Source organism: Apodemus sylvaticus, chromosome 15 (assembly GCF_947179515.1).
Source record: "Apodemus sylvaticus chromosome 15, mApoSyl1.1, whole genome shotgun sequence".
In the NCBI taxonomy this organism is placed as follows: domain Eukaryota; kingdom Metazoa; phylum Chordata; class Mammalia; order Rodentia; family Muridae; genus Apodemus; species Apodemus sylvaticus.
This window is the reverse complement of record NC_067486.1, coordinates 63,968,608-63,978,306: the sequence shown is the minus strand read 5'-3', so window position 1 is coordinate 63,978,306 and position 9,699 is coordinate 63,968,608. Positions and strand designations below refer to the sequence as shown.

Genomic DNA, 9,699 nt, shown 5'->3' with positions numbered 1-9,699 from the left:
AAATACTCCATTGTGTTTGTGTATATATAAACAGGGAAGATGGGTGGGGGTTCTAGAGTGAGGAATTTGGAAGGCATTTTGTTTGTCCTGGAAACATCATTAGTAGACACAGTGTCTATGGTTGCCTGAACCTCACCATTCTGAATTAGACACTTCATGTATAGAGTGTACTTAAGAATACTAAAAGGTATGTCAGGTGTGAGTTTTCACAAATGCTAGTAAGAGTTTATCAATTACTGTAATTGAAATTGTAGATGACTAGGAAACACTTTGAAAAGTGGGGACTCTTTTAAGTGCTGATTAGTAATATGTGAAACCTACTGGTTTGGCTCTCTTTGCTGTCTTCTTCATCATTCACACCTTATATCTTTAATGCTCTGGTCACAAGAAAATACCTTCTTAAAAATTCACAGGGAACATTCAGAAATGACTGTCTTTACAAGGAGCTGTAAACCAGTCCAGTCTGGTCCAGAGCTCTTGCTGTAAATGGGTGGTTTTTCTTTTCTGTTTCATCCTTGCCAAACCACACATATCCTTGCACATGCTTGTCTCTGGATATTTGTTTTTTGTGTCTTTTCTCTTTAGACCCTGCTTCTCAATCCCTGTAGTGCCTTGCTTACATCTCCCAAGAGGACAAAGCACAACTGGACTCCCCTTTTTGACTCCTAAAAATATATGATACCATGATATGAAAGTCTTTTTCTTTACTTAAGATTTTACCAAAAGGGAATGGTAGATACACAGTACAGTTTTTCCTCCTGAGTAGAGGGTTATCTACTCTATTATCCTGATGCTACTACTGGCTGGGAAGAGCAGGTCTGGTGTGAATATTGGTGTGAGACTGTAATAAACAGAGACAGATGATGAGAAGTATTTCAGAATGAAGGGATGACATAGGTGGTTGATAACTCAGATAATATAAGCCAAATAAATCTTGTAGCATCATGGTTTCCTAATAGAATGAGAGGGGAAAATAAGGTTTGAAAAAATTAGATTTAAAGTCATATTGTTAATGACATTGGATACAAGATTGAAGGCTTAGAAAGGTGTCTAGGCCTCATAAAATTACAAAGTTTCTGTAAAGCAAAGGACACCATCAAAAGGACAAATCAGCAACCAACAAATTGGGAAAAGATCTTTACCAACCCTACATCAGATAGAGGGCTAATATCCAATATATACAAAGAACCCAAGAAGTTAGACCCCAGAAAACGAAATAACCCTATTTAAAAATAGGGTACAGAGTTAAACAAAGAATTCTCACCTGAAGAACTTCGGATGGCAGAGAAACATCTTAAAAAATGCTCAACTTCAATAGTCATCAGGGAAATGCAAATCAAAACAACCCTGAGATTTCACCTTACACCAGTCAGAATGGCTAAGATTAAAAACTTAGGAGACAGCAGGTGTTGGCAAGGATGTGGAAAAAGAGGAACACTCCTCCACTGCTGGTGGGGTTGCAAATTGGTACAACCACTCTGGAAATCAGTCTGGCGGTTCCTCAGAAAACTGGGCATGTCACTTCTGAAAGATCCTGCTATACCACTCCTGGGCATATACCCAGAGGATTCCCCAGCATGTAATAAGGATATATGCTCCACTATGTTCATAGCAGCCTTATTTATAATAGCCAGAAGCTGGAAAGAACCCAGGTATCCCTCAACAGAAGAATGGATGCAAAAAAATGTGGTATATATACACAATGGAGTACTATTCAGCCATTAGAAACAATGAATTCATGAAATTCTTAGGCAAATGGATGGAGCTGGAGAACATCATACTAAGTGAGGTAACCCAGTCTCAAAAGATCAATCATGGTATGCACTCACTAATAAGTGGATATTAGCCTAGAAAACTGGAATACCCAAAACATAATCCACACATCAAATGAGGTACAAGAAGAACAGAGGAGTGGCCCCTGCTTCTGGAAAGACTCAGGGTAGCAGTATAGGGCAAAACCAGAACAGGGAAGTGGGAAGGGGTGGGTGGGAGAACAGGGGGAGGGAAGGGGGCTTATGTGACTTTCAGGGAGTGGGGGGAGCAGAAAAGGGGAAATCATTTGAAATGTATATAAAAAATATATAGAATAAAAAAATAAATAAATAAAAAGAAAGGTGTCTAGGGACAGCATGGGACTCCATATTTTTTCTCCTGGGGTGAATAGGTCAAAGTGGTGCCCTTAACTTAAGACAGTTCCAAACAGACATACCCATAGGCCACGCTAATGTGGACAATCTCTTATTCAGACGCTTCCCAGGTGACTCTAAGTCACATTAATTTAATAGCTGAAGCTAAGCATTATACTAACAATATTGGTAAAATTGAACACAAATACAATAAAGATGTACAGGATTTTGCCATTATTCCATTTTATAGATAAATAAGTAATTTATCCAAGGTGATTCAAACCCAGATCTGTTTGAATCAGGAAATTATATTATCTTGATATTTTTATTGTCATTTGTCTTTTGATTTTATTCGTATATACATTTATTTTTTAGCACCCTGAGTCTAATGCTCCTTATATACACATGGATGTAGAATCATCCACTGGGACATGGGGAACCTACCAATGCTCAGCCTCAAGAGAGAAAAGCAACTTTTCCTCTTCCAGCAACCACAGCAACAGCCAATAGCTCCTCAACCAAGGGTGGGGCCTCAGTAGGTCCTCCTCATACATGCTGAAGTTTTGTGCAAATAACCACACCAAAGCTGCTGTCAGGGCACATGTGAGACTGATCCTTTTCTTAATCATCCTAGCAAGAATGATCTGCCCCCCAAAAAGGCTGCACATGTGTGCACACAGATAGATGATAGATAGATAGATAGATAGATGGAAAGACTGATAGATAGATAGATAGATAGATAGATAGATAGATAGAAAGAAAGATAGATAGATAGATAGATAGATAGATAGATAGATGGAAAGATTGATAGATAGATAGATAGATAGATAGATAGATAGATAGATAGATAGATAGATAGATAGATAGATAGAAAGAAAGAAAGAAAGAAAGATAGATAGATAGATAGATAGATAGATAGATAGATAGATAGATAGATAGATAGATAGATGATAGATGATAAATGATAGATAGATATTGCATGTGTTTATGGTAAGGTTTGTAACATCAGAATGACATGTGTAGGGAAAAAGGAATGAGAGGGAGAGAGGGATAATTCCCTTTCTTTGGGCATTTTGGTCAGAGTACAGTGAGAGAAACAGACTGATCAGCTGGAATGAGTAGACAGAGGGCAGGGCCCACAATGGAGAAATGCTTTCCCCAACCTGGTTATGAGCCGGAAGGAGGGTAGGCTTTGAAGTGGGTTCTGAGGAAAGGTCAGAGGGTTGGTGTCAAAGATGACTCTTGGCTTTCAGACTTAAATTAGAAAATGTGAAGCCAGGGCATGGGAGGAGCTGTCTCAGAAGGCAGGGGTGGGGTGGAGTGGGGTGGGTGGGTGGGTGGGAAGGGATGATGTCAACTGGAGGATGACGAATAGCAGGCAGAGGGAGCAGTGGGAGGCCTTCAGGATCAGTCATGAATAAGATGTGCTGACTCCTCTCTCTTTCACTTTCCCTTTGACAGAATCTAATAGTCATCTCCCCACGTGCCTCCTTAGCCACAGCCTCTGACTTCCGTAGCCACCTCCTCTGGGGACTGGGAGTGGGTAGCACAGGACATGGACTAATGTAGTCAACCTGGGTCAGCAAAATGCTGTTTTTTCTATGCCCGGAGAGAATAGAAAGTGGGGTGTCTGTGCATGGGGCAGGGGCACTAAACAAGAGGGTTCACAACAGACACCAGACTCCTCTGGCACTCTCTGCTTAGATTTCTTCATGAGCAAAATGGGCACAGTACTTTATGAGCTACAACTCATAGTCATGGGGAGGCTTGGGTGGAAGAGTAGTATCAAAGAGTTGAGCCCGTGACAAGCAGTCAGTGTTGGCTAGTGTGCTCTCTGATGGCCTGCGGCAGCTCTCCTATGCTTTGCTTAGCCCTCAGACTTGGAGCACAAGAAGTCTAGAAAATGTAATATGCAAAGAAGATGTTTTCACTAAAGGGACTGTTAATGTTTCATCCAGTCTTCAAACAAACATACAAACCCAGTACCTGGGTTTCCTCTGGTGAAGAACTTAGACACAGCTCTGTCCCTATACTCCACACAGGTTCTCTGTTCCAGAATATTGTTGGCTTTTCTCATGTATTTTTGTGTGACATTTATTATTAGATTATAAACTTATCAAGGGTGTGTTTTCGGGCAATCATTAAGCTTTTGCTTCTCATACATATATGCACATAATTTTAAAATTGCTCAACTTGAAAAATAACCAGCTGAAAAGTGTTGCTTCCTTATTCTGAGGGTTCCTACTAATGCTTAGAAAATAAATATTACTCAATTTTTAGAGATGTCTCATTATTGAGATATATATTTAGACAAACACAAGCCCCATTTCTTATACGGTAGATAGAGAAGATGGAAAGAAAGGATTTAGGAGGAGTCAGAGACTTTACACTGAAGAGATAAGGGAGATGAACAGGAACATTATCCCATAAGGTTGCTACTGAGATGGAACCAAAAAAAATGTACTTGAAAAAAAATTCAAGAAAACTTTATTGAAATCTACTCCATACAGAACATGTTAGTTTCTGGCCAGATCCTAAGAGTCTGCACAGGCTGGGTCAAGATGTATACAAGGAAACATTACAAGCATGAGCCCTGCTATGGAAACAGTTACAACCCTCCATGGTCCTTTATATAAAATGTAAAGAGCAGTGTTTTGATGCTCAGACCTGCCAAAGTTCTCCTTAAGTCTGGGTGGTGACTACTCCAAGCTTTATAGACACACCCTGTGCTTTCAGCATCAGTTGCTCTTTGTTCTTCTTTGAAGGGCCAAGCCACGCCCACTGGAGTATCTGCAGACTAAGGTAGCCTCAGAGTGTTGTGATTTTCCTCCTTCTACACAAACCATGAGCTGAGAAGAGTCCTAGCTTTTTACCAATGTGACTGCTCTCTCTCTAGCTCTATGTCCAGATGAATTTGAAACACGGAGATCGTAAAACACCTGTTGAGCACTGAGGTGGCTGGTGGCTACATCCATTGAGACACACCAGTCTATCTCTGGCTTCTTGACTTTTCAATGGACTACACAGATCAATCCCTCTGCAAACATTTGTTGGTTGGATTCTGTTGCTTTCCCCTGGTTTTGAGTGTGTGGCTGTCTCATTCTTGCACAGCTGTCTCCAGACTGTTCCCAGCAGCCCATTTTCTCAAGAGGAGAAATAAGAGTCGGGGCATGTAGTATGTCTTGCTCTCTTCAGTGCTGCCTGCTAAAGTTTGTGACTTGCTGGCTGGGCAGGTGAATTCTCCCAGTATCTGTGGCAGCCTGTGTAGGATCAGCTCTTGAATCCAGAGATGGTTCCATATATGTGTTTCTCAATTTCCCAGCATTGAGAACTCTATGCTGTCACCTGCATATGATCTAGGTTATTGCATTTGTTACTGATCCTGATGGAGGAACAGTGTCCTTATAAGTCCCGGATCTTTCTCTAGATCATTGTAGTTGAGCTACTAGAGTATATACTCCTTGCTATTTTAAGATATCAACACAAACACATCAAATAATATCATCAAGTACACCACTCCCATCCTGACTGAAGAGGTAGTTGTCCAGGTGCAACTATACAAGTATACTTGTATATGCAAGTGTACAAGACTGATAAAAGCCAGTATTCCTACAAGGAGTTCCATATAAAAACACACTGCAAAATTAGGAGAGGAATCTGATCTAAAGTAGGAGAGGTTGATCCAAAATGTTATTCCTGGGAAAGAAGCCATTTCAGTGCACTTGGCCCATGAGTGTGTACTGAGTTAAACAAAGCAAGACAAAATAAATGTCTGTTTATGGCATAGGGGACAGAGCTGGCATCACAGGGGACTATTTTACCTTGAGGGAGTCTCAGTGCATCTTCTAACCTAATAATTATATTCTCTTGTCTTCTGGGAAATCAAAGAGGTTGCCCAAAAACTTGGAAAGGAAACAGGATAAAATATGGAGACCATTGTGGATTTTGTTCTTTAATTAATGAAGTGCAGTACTCCAGTCATCTGAGGACATTTTGGATTGTGAACAACTCTGGACTTCTTATTTCAGGCACACAGATTTTAACTCTGAAAAAAAAAGACAAAGAGGAGGAGAGGTTGAGTGAGATTTCACAATTGGGTGGCTTTCTTTTGGTAGATTTCAAAGATAAGACACAAGTAGGATACCACACAACAATAGAAACAAAGTATTGCAAGACAGGAAAAGAAAGTCAGAGGAAATCCAGCCCTGATACACTGTTAGCCAAGCTTCCCTCAACAACTACCCTCTGCTTTGGCCTGATGTTTGCTGGTCCCCACTCTGCCCTTGTGCCGATTCCTCTATTTCTTCCCTCTGCTGTCCTTCCAGATCATTTCTGAACCCAGTCTTACAGTCAGCTGCACCTCAACAGTGGCTCTATGCAAACCTCCAAGAGTGAGTCTCATTGCTAGTGTCTGGTAAGTGCCTGGCTCTTTATGGCCCTTTCATCCTGGAGTTATAACCTGTCTCTTCCATCAGGCTCTGGACAATAGGCAGCTCCCGTCCCATAGCCAGATAGTCAATGTCTTGGTGTTCTTGAACCCCCAGCTCCTCAGTGGAGATGGGGGAACAGAAAACCCGATTGTGTCATGCTGTCAGAAGCCTGTCGGTCACCACAAACCTTTAGATATGCCCAGCATTGTAATGGCTTCTGGGGTCTGCAGCACAACACAGCTCTCAGTTGCTGTGGCTTTTGCCATCTATAGAGTGCAGTGAGTTATAGTGTTTCCTAGGGTCATTGCAGGTATGTGAGCAAGGATCCACAGAATACTGTAGCAAGTGGTCATGAGTAAGTTTGGGGAAAGGTTTTTTTAAAGTGCTAATGCTAATAAGGACAAGAACAGAAAAATGACAGGGAGAAATGGTAGAATATACTCCCAAGTACTGAGCACAGCAGGTGCAAAGGCACTGGGGCTGAAGGGAACATATTATCACTCCCCATTTCTTTGTTTTATTCATTCTACTTATACCAGGGGTGGTCTCGTTGAGTCATTTTTAGGTGCTGAAGTTGCCTTGGTGAATGAGAATCAGGCTATATGCTTGCCAAATCACTTCCCTGTATACTGCTTATTCCCTGACCTTGACTGACTCAGCATGCCCTTGGGCACTGTGCAGTGGACACCACCACCTGTTTATGGCCACTTTCCTTCCTGCTCTCCCTGGCTTTCTCTCCCCATCCTCACTAGCTTCATCGTAAGTCACACCATGTCTCAGTTTAAAGCCTATGCAAGTTATAGGCACTGGGGGGGATCAAACCTAGTTCAACAGAGATGCAGTCAAGACTCACCTTTCCTCGGTCACTCACTGCCTTCACTCTGCATTTGGTTTCTGAAAGAGATAAAAAACAACTTCAGAAGCCAGGAAAGCCCTCAGAGAGAGAAAGAGGGGATGTGAGGAGGCATTAGACTCTTGGATCTCGGAGAAAAATTACAAGTGCAGGCTGGGAAGTTCTTTGCATCCCCAGGATAACAGTATTATTTTGATAACTGTATCTTAAGTTCTATTGCTGGACCTAATTCTACCCTCATATACTGATATCCTTATTGAAATGGTGAGGCATCAGGGTAACACATTCAGTTTTACCAGTCATTTAATGACCAGGAAAGAGTTTCCTTTTTAAAAAAAAAATCTAAGTGGGTTTAAGTGGATTTAGAAGGTAGAGGAGAAAAATCAATCCCAAGTGTGATGCCTAGATAGGTTAGGCAGATGGTGCTGCCAAATACCATCTGTGTTGGTTGCACAGACTAAAGTAGGAAACCTCTGGCCAAAGGCTGAGTTGCTCTTTGAATGAACTTACTGCTGATGTAATTTGGGGTTCAAGTTCCTTCAGGTTGATTGACTTTCTGTCAGCACTGCCATCCTGTTCCAATGTATATGTCGTGCCTCTGGGTCTGCAATGAAAACATAGGGACCACTCAACAATACCCCAGTGGTTTTGTGATACAGCCTTTACCACATAGAGTCTTCCAGAACCCTTCCTGTCTCTGGTGTTCTCTTCTGTATTCAAGAATGATCATCCTCATGAAGGTATAGCCATGAAAAGGATTTGATGAGTTTACCAAGTGATTATGGTATAGAACTCTGGCACAATCAAGATCAAAAGCATTATGTGGTTTCCTTTCTGTATCTGGTCAGCCAACCCCTTTATCCCTTCCTGTTGTTCCTGATCATTGATTTGTTTAGCTTTTCTTTATCTTGAACTTCACACAAAAGGATTACACAATGAAGTCTTCTCTTGCCTTCATTCAGCATACAACTTTGGAAATTTGTTTCTATGGCTACGTGGGTTTTTACTACATGACTGTACCTTGTTTTTGCAGATGGATTGTCTCTGATTAGCAACATGTAACTGTATATTTTCTCTATATATTTCCTTTGTCAAATGTATATGTAGAAATATTTATATATTCTCCAAGTTTGTGACTTTTTGTTTTCTTGACAAAAAATCAATGGACAAATATTTTAATTTTGATGAGGTCTACTATATCCATTTACCCTTTTCTGTTTGTAAATGTATCCTACCGAAAAATACTTGCTTAATTAACCTAAAGATACAAAGTCATTTTTCTTTCAGATATGTTTAACTTTAGCTCCTTTATTTAGTCTATAATTTATCTTATTTTGTGTAAATCATATTTTCCCATCTGAATTCTAATTATTCCAATACAAATAGTTGAAAATATTGCTCTTTCAGCATGGAATGACCTGGTATTTTTTTCTAATCGAAAGCAATTAACCATTTGATTTTATCTTCTTTTTCGCCCCTTTTCCCTCATTGACTGATATCTCTGTCCTTTTATCAATGTCACCTGGTTTATAATCACTCTTTTGGAACTGTTTAGTTTTTATTTTTTGAGAAACAGGTCTTACCATACAGGCCAGGCTGGCCTTAAACTCGGTCTTCCTGCTTCCATCTCCTGACTGCTAGGATTATGGCTCTGTATCACCATGATTGACTCCCCATTTGTTCTTAATTTTCAAAATCATTTTACCAGCTGTGGTTTATTTGCATTCCTCCCTATCTTTATAGATTTGTTTTTTTTTAATTTTTACTAATGAGCCTTCCAGGCTTTTGATTTAGATTACTTCAATCCATTAATTAATTTGGAAAAAAATTGGTATCTTAACAATATTTTATCTCCTAATCCATGAACCCAGCATACGCTTCCATTTAATTAGGTCTACTTCAATTTCTGTCCATTGTAATGTTTGCATTTGTCTTGTTAAATGTATAGCCAAAACTTTATTATTTGATGATCCTAGAAACTGGATTTAAACATTTCATCTGGCCTGGTTGTGGTGGTGGCAGTGAATGCCTGTAATCTCAGCACTTGGGAAGCAGAGCTCTGCGAGTTCACCACAGCTTTTCTTGAAAAACAAACAAAACCTCATCATCTCAGTGTTTGTTTATTGTTATTAGATAGACTATACTTGACCTTGATTCTTTTGACCTTGCAACATAAGACTCTGTTACTCTCACTATTCATTCTAACAGCTGTCTAATACCTTTTAAGGGCTTTTCTACAAACGTGATCATATTATTTGCCTCAAAGATAGAAATATTTTTCCCCTTTCTT

At 40.1% G+C, this 9,699-nt stretch overlaps 1 protein-coding gene across 4 annotated transcripts in view; it reads right to left on the bottom strand.

The window, feature by feature from the left end:
- Nucleotides 1-4,596: 4,596 nt before the first annotated feature.
- The window catches only part of Cd86 (CD86 molecule), a 63,986-nt gene continuing 58,883 nt past the window's right edge, over nt 4,597-9,699 (bottom strand). For all 4 annotated transcript variants that reach the window (XR_007973472.1, XM_052158097.1, XM_052158099.1 and 1 more), the window contains 3 exons: nt 7,920-8,013; nt 7,410-7,450; nt 4,597-6,171 (listed from right to left, as the gene is read on the bottom strand). Coding sequence is in view for 3 of the 4 variants with exons in the window: in XM_052158097.1 (XP_052014057.1) it covers nt 7,433-7,450; nt 7,920-8,013 (112 nt within the window). In the remaining variant the exon portion in view is untranslated. The remainder of the gene's footprint in view (nt 6,172-7,409; nt 7,451-7,919; nt 8,014-9,699) is intronic.